Source organism: Hippoglossus stenolepis, chromosome 4 (assembly GCF_022539355.2).
Source record: "Hippoglossus stenolepis isolate QCI-W04-F060 chromosome 4, HSTE1.2, whole genome shotgun sequence".
Classification (NCBI taxonomy): domain Eukaryota; kingdom Metazoa; phylum Chordata; class Actinopteri; order Pleuronectiformes; family Pleuronectidae; genus Hippoglossus; species Hippoglossus stenolepis.
Genome location: NC_061486.1, coordinates 14,293,836 through 14,316,914, shown reverse-complemented (window position 1 = coordinate 14,316,914; position 23,079 = coordinate 14,293,836). Strand labels below are relative to the sequence as shown.

The 23,079-nt window shown below is 41.4% G+C and overlaps 1 protein-coding gene across 1 annotated transcript in view; it reads right to left on the bottom strand.

Annotated features, from left to right (window-relative positions):
* Window positions 1-16,154, bottom strand: part of zbbx (zinc finger, B-box domain containing) — a 45,278-nt gene extending 29,124 nt beyond the window's left edge. The window contains exons 1-7 of the mRNA XM_047339654.1: window positions 15,964-16,154; window positions 13,785-13,918; window positions 13,214-13,327; window positions 5,790-5,889; window positions 5,024-5,075; window positions 4,380-4,489; window positions 1,051-1,146 (exon numbers count right to left, since the gene is read on the bottom strand). Coding sequence (XP_047195610.1) covers window positions 1,051-1,146; window positions 4,380-4,489; window positions 5,024-5,075; window positions 5,790-5,889; window positions 13,214-13,327; window positions 13,785-13,849 — 537 coding nt within the window. The 5' untranslated portion in view covers window positions 13,850-13,918; window positions 15,964-16,154. The remainder of the gene's footprint in view (window positions 1-1,050; window positions 1,147-4,379; window positions 4,490-5,023; window positions 5,076-5,789; window positions 5,890-13,213; window positions 13,328-13,784; window positions 13,919-15,963) is intronic.
* Between the last annotated feature and the right edge of the window lie 6,925 nt (window positions 16,155-23,079).

The following is a 23,079-nucleotide window of genomic DNA, read 5'->3' as shown; positions in this document are numbered from 1 at the left end:
CACACACACACACACACACACACACACACACACACACACACACACACACACACACACACACACACACACACACACACACACACACACACACACACGCGCAGTGGAGAAAAACAACACAAGGGACTCCCACATTACACAAGTTACTAAAGCACCAGAGCTGAATATGGCCAGATAATAAAAAATATGTTTTTCCCTTGTCCACTGTGCATTTTTTGCATATAGATACCTGTATACATGTTCGTTAAGTTCATAAGTTAACTCTGGGTTTGACAACTGAATGATTTATGTAGATTTATGTCCGAAGATGTGTCACCAAGAGTCAAATTAAGAGTCATTTTCTCAGTTGATTGATAGCAGAATCTTGTTTTTCCATTTTATGGATCCAACACAAGTGTGCTGGCTAAATTAAACTCTCTGCCATTGACCTGCTGTCTTGTCTCTCTGTGTTATCTCTGACTGAAGACTGCTGTGGCTGGTCTTGGGTTGACTGCTGCCCAAGGCCTGTTCTCCGTCTCAATGTGAGTGTGTCATTGACTCTCATAGTGTATGTGCTGTCCAGGTATTACTCATGTTGTGGGGACCTAAATCTGTTCACAAAAACAAATCCCCACAACATTAATAATTGAATTTGAGGGTGAAGATATGTTTTGAGGTTAGGGTTTAAGTTGAGGTTGGGATGCGGATAAAGCCAGTGGTTAAGGTTAGAGTAGGTCTCCGGGGATTTAATGTTAAGTCAATGCAATGTCCCCTGAAGCAATGATGACAAGACTGTGCGTGTGTGTGTGTGTGTGTGAGTGTGTGGATGTGTGCATGCACGCATACCAAGTGAGATAGGGTGCAGAAGCAGAGAGAGGCGGAAAAAAATACTAGAGGTTGAGAAGAAGTAGATGCCACAGCCAAGGATGCAAGAAAGGTAAAATAAAGAATGAGTAAAGCAGGATGTGATCATCAGAGATATTATTGAAAGTATCTATGAAAGGGAAAGAGACGGAGAGAAACAGACAAAGATCAGGGTGAAAATAAACTTGACGCACATGGTAGCTTCCTCACCTGAATGGGGATCATTCTGTGGAGCTTCAGTGCCCCCTTCTGGTGAAATCTGGCAAAGCAGCCGATACAGTAGTGCTCCGTGCATTCAACGCAACTCTGCAAAACAGAGACACACCAGGCAGATAAACGGATGTGAAGATTTGTGTGTTCGTATGTCTGAGGCAAGCATACAATTAAAAAAGAATGATAATTCAATGTACATGTGCGGTATGTGCATGATCGCAATGCACACACAATCTGCAGTAACGACCAGAAGACTCATAAAGATTTAAACCTGAACCTAAGCTCTTCTCCCTTTCCCTACCTTTCCAAACAAACTTTGACATTAGGGATGAATATTGAAATCGAATCTTTAGCAGGATGCTGCAAGGTGTTTGAGTGTGTGTGTGTGTGTGTGTGTGTGTGTGTGTGTGTGTGTGTGTGTGTGTGTGTGTGTGTGTGTGTGTGTGTGTGTGTGTGTGTGTGTGTGTGTGTGTGTGCGTTTTGAGGGTGAGTGAGAGTGAGCATCTTAAGGGAGGTCATTATCACTTCTATCTGTGAGAATTTGGTCTTATTAGTGGGGGAAAGTCCTTGCATCAGCAGTTCTGGGAGATAGGCCTAGATCTGGTGGAGGGAGAACACAGGCAAGAACACGAGGAGTGGAGGCAGCGAATCAGAAGGGAAAATCCATGGAAGGGAAAGTGGGAGCAAGCATAGGACCAAGGCTCCTTAAAATTTAAAAACAACAAACAGTAAATAAACAGACGATCATTCTTTGGCCCTTTTTATTTGGCATGCAGGTATTTTTTTCCTTATGGCCCAGGGTTTCATCATCAATTCAGAATGTAAACTTAGTGGGATTTTAAGGTCGGGTTGGTAGGTAGGGTTGTTTATTTGCTTCTGCAAAACTTTTCATTGTATTTGTTGAAGTCCGCCTCAAACCCCTGATAGCCAATAATAAATTATGTTGTTGGAGAAAAAGAAAGAAGCCAGTGTCTGTGGCCCTCGCAGAATTGTGATAAACATAACAAAAAACCTGTCCGACTGCGCGCCATCACCGATGCTCTAATTGTGCATGACTGGAGCCCTCAGCCGAGGAGACGTGCATTGCGCATGCAGAGATAATAGCCAGAAGTGAGTCAAGGTTTCTAGCTGCTGTTGGTTACAGTGTGTCACGTGTTTTGGAGGCGTACCTTTCACAAGAGGGACAATGGGAGGGGGTGGGATGTAAAGGTTGCATTTTTTGAAAGTACAGCCTGCACGCTTTCCCAGGATTACAAGCCCGAGCTTTAACTGTTTTTGGTAACAGTATAATATACTTCTGGTTTAAATGACTTAGATGCTTATTTTAATAGATGTTAATAGATGTGTTGTATATTAACAGAGGTCTTACAGTGCAAAGTTTTACCAGCAGATTCTCTTTAATATGTATTAATGGATATATACATGTATATTTGTTACATTGTGGTGATCTGTTTCTGCTGTTGCACACATATCAGTGTGTGTGTGTGTGTGTGTGTGTGTGTGTGTGTGTGTGTGTGTGTGTGTGTGTGTGTGTGTGTGTGTGTGTGTGTGTGTGTGTGTGTGTGTGTGTATGTGAAAATGCAAGTGTGCAGCTGCTATATAGCCCTTTAATGGTCCCATAAACAAAGGCCTGATTTCCTCTATCAGCCTGAGGATAAATTACAGAACGTCCCCCAGGGAGTCGGAATCCCTCTCAGGCAGTGAGCGCCACATCACTGCGCTCTCGTGTGCTTCGCATTAAGGAACCGAGGATCTTTTTTTGCTTGGATAACTCTAGAACACTGCACCAGTGTGTGTGTGTGTGTGTGTGTGTGTGTGTGTGTGTGTGTGTGTGTGTGTGTGTGTGTGTGTGTGTGTGTGTGTGCGCACATGTGATTTTTGTAGAGTCATAGTTGAAAACAAGCCCAGATGTGTATACGACTATGTGTTTGTGAGTGTGCATTTATGTGGTTAAGTGCAGTTTCAGACATAACGGCAGAAACAGAGTCATAACACTCTCCTATATTGCCGTCATTATTGGGCACAGGGGCTGTCTGAAATGTGTGCATTTGTACACCAGTGGACTGTGTGTATCTGTGTGTACATTTAGCCCACACTACTACAAACATTGCCATTAAGCCCCTCACTAAGGGGCACTGGGGGCACTGGAGCCTTCATTGGACGATTCAGCACCATCAGATGCACTATCAAGCAAATCACCACATTACATTTTACCACAATGTGTGTGTTGCACTTAAAAATACCTTACTCCAAAACAAAGTGGCAGAAAAATGGAGGCTGTCAGTGGAATCAGTTCAGTCCCTCCCCTTTCCTTCATTCCCTCTTTCAGTCTCTCTTTCTACAACTATTTCTCTCCTTCTCTGTCTCACTGTCTCTCAGAAGCATCATTTATTCAATACTAAACTCTGCTGGCAGTCAGAAATACGATAGGAATTACACATGAGTAGCTGAGGATTTAGAAGGCGGGGATGTGGGAGTGACTGGTCATCAAGCATGCATTACTCGGCTCAGTCTGCCACAGACTGCTATACACACATACACCAAGGCTTTTCATTTCTCGCTTTCTCCCTTCCTCTTGTTCACACATACAGTTGCAGGCCACAGTCCCTCCTCTCGAGCAGCCGCGGATGAAGAGAGAGAAAGAATAAACAATGATGCCCTCAGAGGTCTCGGGTATCGATGAATGGATCCAGCTAAACTGTTATCAGTGCAAACACAAACACACAGATAGACCCGCCAGATTGGACAGCAGGGGCACGGCGAGGCAGCGGCAGGGAGAGGAAGGAAACAGACAGACAAACATGATAGAGGGGGTGAAAAAAGAAAGACAGAATCAGGTAGGGATATAAGTGAGGGGGGGGAAAGGGGAGGTTGGTGGGATGACAACAATTTGCGAGTGTGTAAGAGAGAAAGAAAGAAGGATAAACACATATTGCAAGGAGAAAGAGAAAGAGGGCAGAAGAGGGGACAGTAAAGCACAAACAGATGGAAAATGATGGACAAGTAGAATAAAGAGAGAAATAAACAGGCAAGTGACAGATTCAGCTTTTTAATTATGAGTGTAGGTCAAGTTTTTTGATTCCTGGTTTTAATTTACAAATTCACTTAAAACATTTTATCTTAGCTCGGCTCATGAAATTATGGAAAAATAAGAGGTCAATTAGACACCTGATGCCTAAAAAAAAATTAGTTTGTCTCATTGGACATTTTTTAAAAGGTATGAACACAGGAGGCTGATGAGTTTTGGTCCGATAGAAAGCACATACATTAAATATACAAGAATTTCAGCCACACAGTGTTGTTTGGGTGTGTTTGTGTGCATTTACCAGTCCAGCTGTCTTGACTTCACACTGTCCACAGATTGTTCCCGTCAGCCTGTTTTTCCTTATCGTCCGAGGACCAATGGTAGGAGGCAGAGGGGGCGGCTGAGGCTGGACTAAAAAGACCAAATATTCTGTTAGACTAGACCAGGGGGATTTCATTTAATATCACTGACATTTAAAGATATTTGTTTGACAATAATGTAGAGACGAGCACAGAAACACAGTTTATACAAGAATATTTGACAAGAACCAGACCAATCCTTATAAAGTTACATTTGCTGTTGCTATATAGATTTAATAAGTTACATCTGTGCATTTTTTCAAAAATGCTAATTAAAAGGTGTAATTTTGTGCTTGTGCGTGTTCAAAACATTACTACTACTGCCAAGTTTTGCTACTGGTTAGAGATCAATCTTTAACAAGAGAATTGTACAGACTGGCCTATGCTATGGGCAAGTATCCAACTTATTGAAGTCAAGTGTGGGCGAGACACTGAACCTGTTCCAGTTAGCAGGGTGGTGCCCTGTAGCGGCTCTTGAATGCTAACATCATCATGGAGGGTAGAGAGGATTTCAGAACAAGGTAGTCTATCAAAGGACCAATGGTTTTTGGAAACACGTCTGGGCCAGGTTGTGCAAACTGCTCACCTGTCAGCGGTTCAGTCTTCAGCATTCGGATCTTCATCTTGCCTGCTGACAGCTGGGGAGGAGACAGGGAGGGTGGGAGTGACCTGAATTTGTATGCAAGTATGTGACCTATTCCTAAATTTGCAGCATTTCTTTAATGTGCAAACAAACAAATTGATGAATAAAAACTTGCTACATAAGAGGTTCTTTTACATATATTGAGTCTGTATCATAAAATGAGTCAATCTATTCTTGATTGCAGCCCTTACATGTTGTCAATCTGGTGACTATAAATACTACAATTTAAAGTATCCTTGAATGTACCACAGAAATTTAACCTTCTCATTTTAGATTTTACATTTTGTTACAAATTACTATGCTGGACATGACAGTTATTGCCTCTCAATGAGAATCCGTATTCTCTACAAGGGGATATTTAATAGCAGGCGCTGGCCTCTGCTGAAATTAAAATGATGAGAATGAAATCATTCTCGGTCTTCTTCACTCTAAGGCAGTACTAAACTAGATCTAGATCTATGGTAATAATTTCTAAAATTAAGCTCCTGGGTGCAAAGTGCAATCTTATCTCAAGCCATGCTTGGTGTCCTTGGTGTTTTCATGGATGCACATATGTTTAATTCACATATGGGATATATATGGACATTTGAAGACATCCATAATGGTGCAGGTAACCCTTAGAAATCAGGTTTAACAGGAAGTATATGACTATATATATATATATATACATATATACAAAATTAACACATCATAAAAACATCTGGTGTACCTTCTGGAGTCTGTTCTCCTTGAACTTCTTTGCGCTGTTTGTTACATTGTTGTTTGAAGAACCACATTGTCCAGACGTCCATCTAAACCCTCCTGAATGCCTGCAGACAGAGAAAATATATGACTTTCATTCGGTAATTAGCAACAAAATGCAACACAGGCACAGAAAAACTGATCAATCCTTTTCTAGGAAATATTCTTGTTATATCTGTTTACACAAAATTGAGTTTATATAATTAATAAATCATAGTAGTAGATGGATAAATAGTTTAACATGACCGCAGCGACTGTGCAAGCCACAACAAAAACATTCTCAAACTGTGAAAGAATTGGAAGATTTGGCAACAACTGCAATGAAAGCACTTTTGCTACAGAATGAATTTGTATAACAATGCCAGGCTTCGAATAGAAAAGAAACCAATGTCAAAGAAGAATAAATATCAGCATGAAACAGGCATAACATGACTAAATCCAAACTACCTCAACCAAAATCCAGGAAAAAGTGGTCCTTAAGGTGTTAAGTATATGCACAGTGACACACACCTTTACCTCCACAACAATCTGACTTTGGCAACATAAATTGTAGACATCACACAAGAGGTTAGCAGAAATAAACTTACTTAAACATCAACAGACACAGACATAGGTGCAGATGCAAATACAAGAACCAATTCGACACACATGCAGGACGCTCCTGTCAGCAGCAGAGAGTGAAGAAGTGGAGAGGAATCCTCATTTTGACATGAGTTATTCATGCTCATGTTGTTGAATTATTTATGCTATTTATGCTATTGTGATGTCTGGCTGTCTTTGAAAGAAGTTTATTTTGGATTGAGCTGGCAGTCTGTCAGACTCGATTTGTGTGAGTGAGAGTGTGTCTCTGACTGTGTGTGTGTGTGTGTGTGTGTGTGTGTGTGTGTGTGTGTGTGTGTGTGTGTGTGTGTGTGTGTGTTGACAAGAGTTGCCAACACCCCTGACACCGTTGCTGTGCTGCGCTGACACTGAGGGTGGGCGTCAGCTAATCACGCCGGCAACATCACCTTGGCAACTGGACTGTCGCTATAGGGAGACAGTTGAGGCAAACCCCTGTCTGCGGGATGACAGGGTGTCCCCTCAGGACAGGCAACCTGGAGAGATAAAGTGTGTGTGTGTGTGTGTGTGTGTCTGTTTGTGTGTCTCTCACAATCTAATCCACGCAGACTCATGCTCAGTTACATTTACTGAGCTACTGTACACGTATGAGTAAACACTCACTTCAAAATAAGAACGTTTATTTATTTATAATAAACAGACATATTCCCACACACACAAAGTTCGATCACACCTACTTATTTTCCAATGCTTTTAAATACCAATAACAGCCTATGTTTGTGAGTGTGTGTGTGTGTGTGTGTGTGTGTGTGTGTGTGTGTGTGTGTGTGTGTGTGTGTGTGTGTGTGTGTGTGTGTGTGTGTGAGATAGTCTGATCCAGCAGTGTGGAAAAAATGTCATGCTGTGACCTGATTAAACCTGTTCATGAAAAAAAAAACACACGCCCACACACTCACACCTATTCACACACTATCACTATCTTGATCACAACTTGCATATTGGAAGCAAACATCACAACACCAAATGCAACCTCGTCAAAAATATTAAAGTCAAGGAAGAGGAGACAGAGTGAAGAGTTCTTTACGTCAGCTCAGAGCTACTCTATATTTCTAAATGATAAACAGATATAATGCAATGAAAGCGAGGAAACAGCAAATGTTTTAACAAACACCACCTGTCATACTTGGACACATTCAATCCTGGCAAACACAAGACAACACACATAAACACACCCAGGCTTCTCACCCAAAGGATGAAATAAGAACATCTGTCCCCCCCACACACACAAATGCACACACACTTTAAAGTCTCGTGCCAAAATAATTGTGTCTTCTCTGGATTCCCTCTCTCCCAGTGTGAGATGAGAGGAAAGGTCATAAACAGAGAGGGTAAGTCAAAAGTGCAAGCGTAATACATTTTTCTCAAAGATGGTTTCTGTTATTTTAGACGTTTTTTATCAGACTGATGTTCAAGTTTAGTTTTAATAAATTTTCTGATGATTATAAAAACAAGGTGAAAAGTCATGTTTGACAGCTGGGACTTTGATTGGTCGTGGGCACGTATTGGCAGGTCCTCAATCCCGTCAATAACTCAATCCCCAAATGGCTACTGTACAAAATCTGGCTCCAAATGACATCATTGGCACAAATGGCATCATCAGTACTATTGGCTTCATCTCTGGATGGTGGAGGATGTGGAGACTTGTCAGGAAATAAACTTACAGAAAGTTAATTGAATCCTATAATCACTTTTTAGTCCAGCATGAACAATGCTGGTCGCAGGTCAATGCATATGCATGGTAGACATGAATGCTACAGACTGAAACTGGTGCTAAAAGCAAAGAAATTAATGAATCCAGCACACACGTAGACTAAAAAATGTGACTAAAGAAAAAGCACAGCAGTGAGACAGCAGAGGAAGCAAGAAAATGGAAACCTCAACTGTACTTAAGGTAAGAGCTAGTGTCTGTAAGCCATGCAGGACTAAAGACAAAGCTACATTAAATCGGCAGGCCAAAACAGAGAATGATGAACTGCTCTCGCCCCAAGCTGCCGGTCTGGCTTTATTATCGCCTGTGTGCTCTTCAACAAACTGATTATACCGCACCTCCTCTCAGCAAAGTGAATTTGTTCGCCTATCCTTTAGGATGCCTACATGAGGGTGTGCGTGTGTGCGAGTGTATCCCGACACTAAGACAAAGACGAACAATTCACCTAGTCCGGCAGCACCGAGATCTAAGAGATAAATCGAGAGAGGAAAAACATAACACATGGTGCGCATTACACAGACACACGGTACACTCCACAGTCTGAGAATAAATCACAGCCTGAAGATCTACAGTAAAGGCACTTCAAACATACACCCACATGTTCTGAGGGGGAACAGAGGACATTCCAGGTAACCTTCACATTATTCACCAGAACACCTGATTAACTGCCAGACCTCCTTCCGCGTCCGCTTTTTCCCATGTCAGTCACAGGAGAAGTGATAAGAACTGTTTCCTCTTTTTCATTAGAGGCTTACAAATTAATTGATTCAAAGTGTTAAGCTGGATTTCACATCTAAAGGACTGCTGCATCGCTACAAAGCCTTACGATAAAAGACAGGAGGAAGGGAAGCCACATTAACGTGAGCGTCAATTGTAAAAGCCTGACAGGACATGTGGATCTGTTTTATTTTAGCACTCGATAATGTCATTTAATCCTTGACTGCCCGTCTTCAATTCTAGTTCAGGGGTTTTTAGCTTCATCATGTGTGCGACAAACTTTTCTTCTACCTTCCATTTTAATCTAGCAAGCAACAAAACAAGCCGTGTTTGGAAAAACTGATTAAACAGTATGGCAGGAGGGTCCACATGAAAGACAGCAGCACAACTTATCATCTGACTCATGTCACCTGATTTAAAAGACTTGCTGTAAATGACAGAGCCCCTTATTCCCCTCTAGAATAATGAACTTTTTTATATAGTACTTTTCTTAACACTGCTAATAAGTTAAGTCCTTTAGAAGGAAGAGACAGGTGTTAAACTGTTCTATTACAGTTATACTCTCCTTGACAACAGCTCTGCACATTCCAAGTCAGGCCGTATACAGAAATCGCTATCCAGAACTTAAGCTACCATGTCCCGGATATGAGCATTGCCATCTTGCGCATTTAGAGCCACAGTTTGCGCAGTAGCAATTGGGGAGTGGAGTGAGGTCCTGCCCAATACACATGCTCGACCAATTGCAATTCAGTCTCAGCTATCAATCATGGTGATTCACCTCATTTTTATAGCATCACATAAGTAATTAAAATCCAATTTACCAGAAAACAAACATATAAAGAAAGGAACCATCTTTGAGAAACATTGATGTGTACTTTGAATTTTTAGATGCCCATGTTTCATCCACCAACATGGAGGAGGCAGGGTTTATGGTCTATACTGCAGCCGGCCCCCAGGTGGCGATGGAGACACGTGACCATTCAATCCAGTCTACGGTTCAGACTGATTAGTGACACCACTGCCGAAACAAATCACTGGAGCAGTATTAATATAAGGCAGCCTTTTTAAAGTATCATTCATAATTTGAATGGAATATGAATCTTTTTCAGTTACCTCCCAGCCGCGTCATATCCAGAGTATGTATTCTATTTACACTTAGTAACTGAGGCAGCCGAGTCTTTCTCCTTCACCTTCACTCCCTCTCGCATATACACAAATCCCCACTGCACTCCACTTCTTTCAAGCTGACGCACACAAATGTAAAATCTTTGTCAGGTCGGTCAAGACATGGGAATGAGGCAAGACTCCTGTCCTGTCGAGATGAATGTGTCTTTACAAATTAAGGAACACTAAATAGATACAGCTGAAAAAAGTTTGTAGTCGTACCCTCTGTAGCCTGCAACACAAGGGCCATTATTTATTGGAGACTAGTATCAAAATCACACGAAAGGCAGACACACACACGCGTTGTCGTATTTTGGGGTCGGCAGAGCGCTAAATGTTGCCGTATTTCAGTGTGACAGGAAACACTGTGTTTATGTGCTTATCGTTTGTGCTGCCTGGACAAGATGGCCCTATCCCCATGCTGATGTATGGCTTCTTAATTACTGATAAACAAAGGAGTATTCATAGAGTAGGACATATACACACACACACACAACACATTTCCTAATTCATTACGATACTAATATATTTTGGGATATTGTATAAATCTGAAGCAAGCATTAAAAATGTGTAAAGAGCGTCTCATCATACCTCAGCTTTAAATCACTGATGCTGTAATGAGCGCCGCTGCCTGTAAATGTGTGTTTGTGTGTATCGTTTTCTGGCTGTTACTATCTGAAAGTGTCTGTGTCTAATATACGGACTCTGCTTCTCACTAAAGCTGTCTCTGAGTTATGTGCTCATATATTGTGATATACACCCCTATTACATTTTTCTCCATAACTTCACATTGGGTAACACATCTCTGAGTCATTAATGGAATTAGATGAAATGGGGTGAACTTGGAATGGAGAATAAAACAATCACATTAATAACTGGAGTTTGTTTTCATCCCACAAATTAATTTCCTGCTCACACAGGCAAGAATGCCCCTCAATCTGAATTTGCTGGATAATAGTCACAGTACTGGACCAGGTACATACGCTGTAATAAAATGGTGAGGGGAAATAAATGCTATTGTTTGTGTGCGAATGTGTGAGCTGTCAAATCCAATTAAAATTTATTTAAGGATGTGCATGTAAGATTTTTTAATTTGAATAGTCTCACACACACAAAACAGTAATGGCCTGATATAAATTTGTAGCAGCATGTGTTTGTGTGTGGCTGTGTGTATGTGCCTGTGTACTGCAGGGCCATCCCTATAAATGTGAATGTCCCTGACTGACTGAGCGATGAAGTTACACCACTGGTCACCCAGCTGACTGTTGGCGTTTCCCCCACTGGCCTTCATTTTTATGAAGTCTTAAGAGGAGCGATTAGAGGCAGTGTTGTCAACTTGGCACTTTTGTTGCTGGATCCTGACTTTTCTGATCTGATGGGGTTTTGTTTTCAGCAGTTCAGCCATTCCACAACAGGTTTTAACTACATCCTTTTGTTTGAGTATGAGCTGGTCCATGTTAAAGGTCCCATCGCATAGAAAGTGACTTACCAATGTCATATTTGATTATAAAGCAGGTCTGGGTGCTCTATAAATACCATGAAAGTATTAAAACACTCGAATTGCACACAGCCTGTTCCCAAAAACAAACCATTAGGATATCTGTAGGGGGAAAAAAGAAAAGGAACAGCCCTCTACTATGCCCGCCCAGCATGAACCACCCAGTTCCACCGTTCAAACTTGCTATCATTAGTTTTGTTCGGCCCCATTTCAGTTTTAAATCTGCTAATTCTGCTAATCTAATTCTTCTACCAAATGGTGCATTATTTTTTATCTCTGTTTTAAGTTATTATTTCTTTTATGAGTTTCACTTGAACTGAATACTGCCCAATATTATACATGTTTCTGTGGACTGCAAACCTGCTTACTCATATTAAAAAAGAAAGAGAAATATTTAAAAGGAATGAAATACTTCTGGTATTTTATTACTTACATTTTAAGTAAATCCGTCCATGCTCAACATTCACTCTCATTATTGTCTTTCACTTGCGGTTAACATTGCTGTCCATTAATGCCAGCGAATGGAAAATATGAGGAACATCTGATACAAGTTGTCAGGACCAAGTGTCTGTAGGGCTCCACTGACCTTTAGAATAATCCACTAGATGGGTGAGAGCCTACTTTATCTATGAGTGGCTTTTCAGATTTTCTGACTTCTCCTTTTTTCCCTTCAGTCGCAACCTTTCCATGACCTTTATGGGAAGAGAAGTCATCGACCGTCCCCCTATCTGTCATCTAGTCACCTCCTCCATCTCTATAACTCTCGACTTTCTTTGCTCTGCTGCAGCTGATGCAGTCTGTTTCACACCTGCTCTACCTCTCTCCCTGTCTCTCCATTACTCACTAGCTCTCCTCACTATGTGATTAGCTGTGGCATTCGGAGATTCTCTGATGTATTTTTCCTCATGGAAACTCTGCAACCAACACAACTTAGACATCAAATGGACGAAGGTGATTTCTGAAGCTAAGCCTTAGGTTTTGTAAAAAATATGCCAGTGAATTATTATTATCTGTTGGAAATCTTTCATCACAGTGTCAGCTTAACAAAACCAACTTATAATTTATCTATTTCCAACTTTGTTTCACATTTCTGTTACAACTTCTATTTAATGTGATTTTTAAGCAGACACTGACAGTCGGTATGATAATGGTAAGATAATGGTGCAATTTTAATATCATCACATACTGAATCAAATCCTGAATATATTACTCAATTTCATGTGGATGAATTATGTAGCTGTTGATGTATTGTGCTCTCAGTTAATGACCTGGACAGTCAGACACATGGGCAGCTTCGTCCTTTCATGCCCATAGTTGGATTCACATTAAATCCCACACAAGAAACCTTCATCACCACAAACTAGGAACAAACACGTGATGGAAAGCAGACAACACATGGAGCAGTAAAATAACTGGTGAAGTAAGTTGAAACTTCATTTAGGAAAGTGAATCGACCCCCCCCCCCTGTGATTTCTGTTACATCTGCTGCAGCTCATCCTGCACATACTAATTTACTATCCTCTCTTTCTCTCTCCTCCCTCCCTTTTTCACTCACCTCATATCCGTCTTCAGCTGTCTTACTTCCATTCTCACCCACCCACTTAAGTCTGCCCCGGCTCGTCCTCTCCACCTCTCCCTCTCCTTTCTCTTCCTTTTCCAGTGCACTGACTGTGATACTGATACGCACCCTCTCTCCTCCTTCTCTTTCCTCATGCTCTGTTTCAGCTGTTGCAGTTTCTCTTCCATGTCTTGGCTCTCCAGGGACAGAGTCACAGTCTCCATCTGTAGCTCTTGCAGGTTCCTATGGCAACAAACACACACATATATGCAATCAATCAACAACAATCAATCATACAAATGACCTGCTCTTCCAGATTGGACGTCCAGGCTTTTATCAATATGTTCAATTCATCTGCTGCACTGATAGATCCCTGTTGCCATGACTGATCCATACTTTAATCAATTAGTCACTGGATCAGGATACCACCAAGCAAGCCATCAATTCAGTCAATTACCTGTTGGCAAATGAGAAACTACAGTGGGAGGTTGGACTCAATTTTGCACTGGGCAGTTATTAAGGTAACAAATACAGAGCACTGAAAACTATCAGAATCCCGGTCACAAGGTTTATCTTGCCCAGAACTCCACTTTGTGAAATGGCCATTCAGGTATAGATGGTAAAAGTGTGGCAACGAAGAAACCCTAATGGGCTTCTACCAACTGCCTTAAATCAAATCATTGATCTTATCTCATCTTACCTGGCATTGAGTTTGACGGATTTGGCCTTGCTGTTATGAAGCACCACGAAGTCATTTAAATTCATGTCTCCTCTGTCTGTGGGCTCTGGTATTCCTCCGGCGTATTTCTCTGCGACTTTTACAAAGAGTCTCTTCTGCAATAAAAACCCAACAGTAATGACATAAAACAGGCTATCACGCTGGGCCCTGGCTAAATCACACAACGCTATAAATTAATACTGCTGCAATGAAATGAGTAAAATAACAGCGAGAGATTTGCTCAAATGTGCGAGAGGCAGTTAAAACAAGCCGTCCGGTGTGTTTAAATTGGGTCTGGCAGACTTATGTGCTTGAAAAAAGGATGGAACCTCTTTAAATCAGCAAAAGCCAATTACGGATTTTATACAGCGAGGTAGCCACACCTCCTAGCAACTCAGCCGATAGCAAAGTGACATTAGGTCGGGGTGAGTGGCTACAAAAGGTTTCACTCAAAGTGGGTAACAAGGAACCAGCACCTGCATCAGAGCATTGATGAAATGAGAAGTTTCCTGATAGCCACCTGACCTTTTTACACAGAAGATTTTTTTAACTGTGTCACAACTGAAAAACCACTGATGTAAGTAACCTTTAAGTGTCCATTGAAGCTCTATCCGTGAGCCATTGCGCACAAGACCAGTGGATAGGATGCAGCCTTGATCATTTTGATTGTTATTAAGTATATCTTTGCTTTTCCTGCCATGACCTCAATCATTTATTGCAGACATTCAGATGACAGACACACTCTGGTATACTGAATATACTGAATGTTTTAGTGTTTTTGATTTATGGCTGAGCGATATAGACAAAAATGATGTCATGACAAATCATTTCCTATTGGTCAATATCCATAATTATCATGATAAATTTAACATTATTATTTATTTCAAGTGTAAAGAGTTGTGTCTTTAAATTCTTCTTTGTGGGCAGAGAATGACAAACACTCTAAAAAATATTATTTAATTGGTTATTCCATCTCACTGGATTTTTGTTATATTGCTATGGATGGAAATTATATTGCAACAGTCATTGTTATTGTTTTATTGACCACCTCAATCTTTATCTTAAACGTTATAGCTTCAACACAGTGACTCCAGATGTGGGAACAAACCTCCTCATAACCATTAAGGGCAGGTTTTTATATATATATATTATGCTCAGACTTCATACTACATACAGATGTTGGAAGTTGAGCAACGTAGAAATATGTTTAATTATAATTTTGTACGCAACATTATCATAACTACCGTCATTACATCAATTACATTTTACAACTCCATCCAACAAAAGAGAACCAGATAATTAAAATGTCCCCTTACTTCCCAAAGCAAAAGAGGTCCAACGGAAAAAAGAAATGGCGTGCATCCATCCCCCGACATGTTATGATAGATATTTGTAATTTAAACATATAATTGTGTTTTTTGTGATGAAACTGAAACTGCTGATCACTTTTTTCCCAAAGTATGTATTTCTTAAGCTCTATGGCTCTAAATATGCATGAATGGCTTTCCTACAAAATTGTCAAACTTGAAACCTTCCCCCCGAAAAGGAACATTATCATTTATGGACTTGTCATGGGCAATTTGAAAGAAAGCTTCCTGGGAAATGTCATTCTCCTCACTGGGAAACTTTAGGTTCACAAATCCAAGTACACGATAGCGAAATCTAAACTTCTCTATGTTTCATAATGAACTTCTATTATTTATCAACGCCCTGAAACTCGTGAAAAAGAACCACTTTGCTTTACAGAGAAATATGATTTAGAAACCAGCCCAAGCCCTTTTAAATGCAACTTTATAATTTGTTTTACTTGTGATTCATTTCTTTCATATGGGTTGCAAAAAAAATGTCTCTTAACTTTATTCATCCACACAGCTGCACCTCTCCTTTATCTGTTATACTGTATTCGGATGTAAGTGCCATATTGTTTGTATATTTAAACAAGAAAAGAGCTACACAGCTAGCTAACGTTAGCTAACACTGAGGTTAATGCCAACAGGAGAAGTCGATGTAAAGAAGCAGATAAAGTTACTGGTAACTCGCCTCTATGGTTCCAGCACCTGTGTAGTGACGCTAACACCCATGGAGAGTTCCTACAAGATGCTAGTGAAGCTAACTTGCTAAAAGCTTGCTAACGTCCCACTGCTGAGAATGTGTCGCTCACCTTGAACTGTCCGCGGCTCTCCTCGGTTTCGCAGCTTGTTCGGACAAACTCTCACTTTTTCAACCCACTTTTCTGTCTTCACGTTCGACTAAACACGTCAATACTTAACGCTTTATAGTTGAGTATATAATAATGTCCAGCCGACAGCACGCTCCACTCCCTGAGCCCGCAGCGTCTGTGTCAACCTGCCGTTACCGTGACAACCAACCAACCTCCCCCCGCAGCTCTCGCGATAGCCCCGCAGCCGCCGAGTTTACCCGGAAACGTGTTGGGTTTGCTTTTCGGGAACATTTCCCTGCTCCAGGATTTGTTGACTAATCTTCAACTTAAAAAGAAAAAAGAGTCGTAATAATCTGCCTTTTGTTTGTTCGCAGGAATAAACATCTGATTCAAAGACACGGAGTCCCCTGTTGCCTCAGTAATCACGGGCAGCGGGAATTTCCTTCTAATTAAAATCCTCACAGCATCAAGATAAATTTTATAGCTTTGATTAGAGCTTTGAACCCTGCTTATGTTTTTTTTCTCTTCCTCCAACAGACTGTCGAGTTGTCTTTAGTTATCCGGGAGGATGTTGTTTAGATCTTTCATGTTGACAAACATTGGAGATCAGAAGCAAAATAATTTCCCATTAGTCCCATAAGATTCATTTTTGTGGGGATGTACTTGATGAGAGGGACGTAGTGTGTTTATGTGTGTGTGTGTGTGTCCGCAGGAGTGTTTGTGTTTGTTTGTTTACAGGGAAACTGAGCCCCGATGTATTTGTGTCATGGTCTACGCTCCAGTCTGCCAGTGTTATTCCTCCTCCCTAGTGTATCCCGTCGGTCTCTGTGTTTGTGTGCACGGTGTGTGTCTGTGCTGAGGGAGTCTGGTGCTTCTCACTGTCTCTGCTCCTTGTTGTATGATTATCTGCACATGCACCAATGATCAGCTCAGTCCAGCAGCACATAAACCTCATTCACAGTTTGGTACCAAGCTCTCAAACCTTCAAATATCCTTGTGTTTTTTGCTTGAGGTGACATTTGACTCCTTGTGCTTCAGGTCAGGATCACCTCCTGCTTACCTGTCCCCCTGCCACCTTCACTTAGCTCATCATCCCTGTCCACCTCCGCCAGCCTCCAGGCTCCCTCAATCCTTTGCTCCACCTGCCATGCAGCTCCTTCGCCCCCATTCAGCTCAGCTCTGCCACCCCCTTCCCCCTTTGCCCTCTGTTTTGTTATTAGTAATGCATATGAGTTCATACGCAACACCTAACAATCAGTATTCACTTACATAAAAGACAGCTGTAACATAAAACAGTGATCAAATCTAAAAAAATTATAATAATTTGCACGGAATTTGACCATTTTGCTATACAGTTGATGATTTAAAAAAACATTTGAAGTATAAAACAGTGTAACGCATCATCTAAATAAAACCAACGGAAGGAATTCATGCGAAATGCTTTCCCTGATCAAGCCAGCAATGCATTTCTGTTAGAGCTCTGACTGTCAAGTACATTATTCAGAGGTTCAGTTGTATCTTACATGACATTTTATTTATCTTTTTATTGTGCAGTTTTAATACAAATCCTTCTATAGCTTAATGCACTTTAAGCCCAGACATGAAATAAAATTTGTGGAAAACCAAAAACATTGTTATCAAAATACTGATTCTTGTCTTTTCAAGTGTGCAATATTAAAAGCCCATCATAATTTTGGTGATAATTATGAAAATTTGCCCTGTGCTGGATTGGCCACCTGTCCAGGGTTAACTCTGCCTCTCGCCCAATGTCAGCTATAGGAAGAAGGGCCTGTGGCTGAAATGTTAGCGGGGAGGTATTTCAAAAGTTTGTAGTAGCCTCAACTGGAGTTTGGAGATTCTTCCGTCTTCTGGGATTCGTGGTTTCTGTCTAGCACCTTATCAAATTTGGATAAAAGGATAAGGACTATAGATTAACAATGAGTGGAGGGATTGTGAAATTTCTCTGTGGTGCTCTGAATACATATGAGCCTGAAAAGACTATACAAGCCAGTGTGTGTGTCTGTGTGTGTGTCCATGTCCGTCGAATCCATAAGAAACTTTATGCCTTTAGTACAAAAGCACTCTTCTTCTGCAGGCCATGCCCCTGAAGCTCCTCCTTTTTTTGTGGTCTCTATGCTTCCTACCAAACCACAGGGCAATTATGGCTCAGCAAGCACTGAACACACCTCCACCTCATTCCTAAATCTAGCGCTCTTGTGCTCTCTCTCTCCTTTTGTCTGCCTCTCTCTGTGTCTCTCTTCCTGCGTTGTTGGCATATGACCTATTGCTCCTGCCATCAGGGAAGTGAGGGTGTATGACTTATTGAGCGTACGTGCGTGTGTGCGAGCGCGGATGGTCATTTTGGGTCGTGACCCTCCAGCTGGATCCTGTCTCCGCTGCTAAACTGTGACTCCCTCCCTCCCTCTCTCTCCCTCTCAACTCTGCCTGCATAGACAGCAGGGCGTGCAGCGGCATACCGATGAGCGCACGAGTCAGAAGAAGACAGAGAAGGAGTAAGAGAGGGAGCGAGGGATGCAGGAATGAAAAGCTGGAGGTGCAGGGAGGGGGTACTTAGCAGGAGGCCAGGAGACTCGTAGATAAGCAAAGCAAAGGATGGGGGGAACAAGAGGATTGACAGAATGCATGAAAGGAGGGGTACAACAGCAGAGGAGTTGCAGGAAAAGGACAAGCGTTGCGCTGTGAAATGTCAGGGCTATTTGATTAATTAGGAGGCAATGATTGTGGTGCTGCACTGAATGTCATCTGCCGGGTAAACCTTCCTCGGTGGCTTCACACTGGATATATATATTGACTGCTTGGCGATGGGTGGAAAACCTTTTAGTGATGACAGAGTGGTGGCAACAGGCGGACAAGTAAAAAAGGAAAGAGAAAGAAGTCAGTCAGCCAGAATCTAAACCTTTTTTTTGCAACTACTGATATTCATAGGGGAGTTTTGTGTTGTGTTGTAGATAATCCTAGGAGTATGTTAACGGCATAATGGAGCGACTGTTAAATAACTTTGAAAGGGCTGGTTGGGAGCTTTCATCCACCCCTCTCCAACATCCTACTTATTCCTATTCAGAGTCACAGGGGGCTGGAGACTAACCCTGCATGCACAAATGGCGGAAAGGCAGCTCACCTGTCCATTATAGGATTAACACCGGGCGATTGCATTTACATGTACAATTTTTAATCTCCTAGCTCTCCTGATCTGCATGGCTTTTGACTGTTAGGGGTGAACCAGAGCAAGCGAGGGAAGATCATTAATGGGCAAACAGCTGGCCCATGATCCACGACCTTTCTTTAACTGTAAAGGAGCAGAGTTAACCACTGAGCTCCTGTGTGTGCACCCCAATGGAAAATAACAGAATATTTTCTTTTCCATGGTTGTACATATACACTTATATATATATTATATATAAAAAAATACCTGAAGTAGTGAATATAATTTAATTGGTGGTACTTACAGCATCAAAGATCTACATTATAAACTTATAAGATAACTTTTTACGGAGAAATTTATGGATTAAGTAGTGATAATAAAATGGGTGGGGCTGCATTATCAACACTAGAGGTGTTTTCAGTTATTTTTGTTTCATATGCTTTTAATGGAAATAAGGTGAAGTTGTCATGGAAACTAAGGATGTCTTCACCTGAAAGTCCAGACCAAGGTGGTGTCTTTGTTAACATGTGATCCGGTTAGTTTAGTTTCACATTGTAATTTAGGGAGTGCAATAAAGACCTTTGTGTGACATAAGCGCGTCCTGTCCTCGTCACATACAAAGGCTACATTTACCTACTTGTCATTGATTTGTTTGTGGATGGGCGTGCGTTCGATGTTGGCATGGTATCGATTCCTTTATTGTATTTGCTAACTTTTTTGTATAAGGGCATAGAAAAAAGTACTGTTTCTTTTTAGAGGGGAAAATGAATGGGCCGGTTCACTTTGTTACCATCTTTGCCACTGCAATATGATAAAAATGAACGTCCTCTGCATCTTAAGCAAAGACCGCAAGCAATCCTTCTTTTTCTTCTTCTATTTTTCAATGCTGTCTCTACTTCTTGCAACTGGTCCAAAAGTTTTACACATCCAAATAAATGTTTTCACACTGCAAACGAAACCAAGCAGTGGTTCAGTATGATCTATCTCACCCTATAGAAGACCAAGGCCACCTCTTTTGGTCAGACTAAATTTTGGTCTGTTGGTCTGCACCTTTCACATCTGTTATTTTGGTTCAGACTAAACTGAGAAGTCCGAAGGTCCAAACCCAACAAGGTATAGGAGAGAAAGCACTCGAAATAGCTTAGCTATTCACCAAAGTCAATGTACCACGAAAAAATTGTAAATATGAGAGTTGTCCCACCTTCACATGTGCAGCAGGAAAGAGAGATAAATATATTAATCACATGCAGCCCCGAGAAGAGACTAACCAGCTAAAATAAGTGATCCAGGACTGTGTAGGTAAACATTTTTGTTGGTACTCCGTCACCTCATTTTGGAAGGAAGTGAAGCTCTATTCAAAAATGGGTTGTGTTTAGCTGTGAAATGAAGCTATGAAATGATAAATGAGTTACCCTGAGGTCCTTTGTTGCCAATTTCAGGTTCTAATTTATTTTTTTATAATTAAATGAAATGTATTCAATATACAGTTCAAACTGAATTACAGTCACAAATGCAATGTTTCAGTTTGAAAATATACACCAATGTTCGACATGATTAGGCCAAAAGCATCTGTTTTCTGATGATTCAAATATTGTTGGTGCCATCACAGTGCCCCTTCATGAAAAAACAAGATACTCCTAATTTCTGCCAATTGATGTTGAAAGGCTGCAACTGTGTGGAGCGTCCAGCCTCCTCTGAAAATAATGAGATTTATTTTCTTTGAGGTTCTGATCACTAAAACCCTCTCAGGCCGTGACTGTGATGAGAGGTACTCGGTGGACATGCCAGTCTGCGAGATGTGAGCCAGAGGATGAGGAGGTGGACAGACAAGAGCAGAGAATAGTCTGACGAGAACATGGACAAGAAATACTTGTCCAGGTCCTTGACATCGTGAAGACAGTCCAGTATATTTTCACTCTTAATGACTCTCCTCTGACTTCCTGCTGACACAGGGTGTGGGATTATCCGCTGTGTATATGGCCATATACTGTATGTGTCTGTTGTGTGCATGTGGACGTTATTGTGTGTGTTTTATACATCAGTGAAGAAGAACAGATGAAACAAATTGAAGTGAATAAAGAGGAGAAATAAAGAAAAAATGAGATGAGAGGGGAATATCAAGAAAAAGATGGATGCTGACTTTGAGAAATAGGAAATTTATAAAATATATGACATTGGCTGTTGACTACATAATGTGCTGTATATATCTAAAAGACATAAAAAGGACTGTCAGTGTCTGACGAGTGGCAGGAATAAAAAAGAATAAAACACAGACAAAGCACAATCCAATGACTATGGAGTCGGCAGCAGAGATGGCAGGAAAATAGAGTATGATTATTTGAAGGCTGAGGAGGTGACTGTATGGATTGACAGGAAGATAAGAAATTAGAGGGAAAGAATGTAAGCAGAGTGAGGGGAGTAAGCAGTAAACCACAAGTAAAAGAAAGAAGGAATATTCAGGGGCCAGGAACTCATGGCCGGCCAGTCAATAGATGTCACTGAGGCCAATAGAGCTGCGGTGGGCGAGGAGGACGGGGCGAGAGAGACAGAGAGAGAGAGAGAGAGAGAGAGAGAGAGAGAGAGAGAGAGAGAGAGAGAGAGAGAAATTGAGAGGGTGAGAGGGTTATGGGTGGAGGGACAGATGGATGAGAGTGAGAAATGAAGGTGGAGGTGGAGGAGGAACAGTGAGGACTGTACACGAGTGGCTCTTCATCATGTGCATTAGCTCAAGCTGATGGCTCAGTGTTTCACCCCCTGACATTCACACACACACACACACACACACACACACACAGCTGCACGGAGACAAAGTACCTACAGTACATCGAGATCACGCTCATCAGTCATAGCTCAGATAAGCATCTGACAGTTAGTGGGGCTTAAGTCTGGTTGATGGCAGCCGGTGATGCAGTGATTCTACTGATGACTCTGATGTTCACCTGATACAGTATGAGACTCAGTTGGAGCAACAGGGCGCATAGAAAGAAACACACAAACAAACAAACAAACAAACAAACAAACAAATAAAGGAAGCTGTGTTAGAACACACAACCAACCGAACATCAAAAAATTCAGGATTATGCCTTTAGTGTCTCCAGTTAACCTAACCCGGATCCGAATGTGAGAGTTGTGCAACTGTATCTCAAACCGTGAGGGTGTAATCACATTTGTAAATGTGCAAAAGAATCCGCAAATGCCTGCTGAGATTTAAAAATGAAACACGAAATAAGGGCGACACGAAAAGTCAACATTTAAAACTCCCTAATCAATGAGACATGAGTATGTGACTCTTTTTTTTTTCAACAAAACGCATGAGAAGAGTGATGGAACATGGCCGCCACACGGGCCATGCCTGTACTAAGGGTACATTGTGGACACGGACAAACCCCCACATGCATTTGTAGCTATGCCTCAGCAGAAGTGTGGCACTAATCTCATGTAACTGATGACTTGTTTGTATTTCCAGGTCTTGTAGCAAAACACATGTAAACAATTAAAGATACGTCATCATACACCTCAATACACATTGCAAACCTCATTGCACATTTACTTACCTTTTGTACATTAACAAATCTGATAATGCACACACGGATTGAGATAGAGTTACACAACTCCACACACACACACAGACAACTAATGTTCCTACAATAATGGCCAGAGTACCCAGAGAAAACCTGCGCAAACACGGCGAGAACATGCAAGCACCATAAATAAAGACCCCTGCTTAGGAGGGATTTAAATCAGGAACCTTCTTGCTGTGAGGCAATGGTGCTAACCACTCAACCACCATGCCACCCTTAGATGAAAACAGTGATGACAAGGAGAGAAGGTGCATATAAGAGTAGAAAATTAGTTTACTGTACGGCAGGAGGACAAAGTAAACGACAAACCAGCCTCAGACGATGATGAATTACTAATTTTGGCTCAGGGGGAGGTTTGACAGCAACACTGAC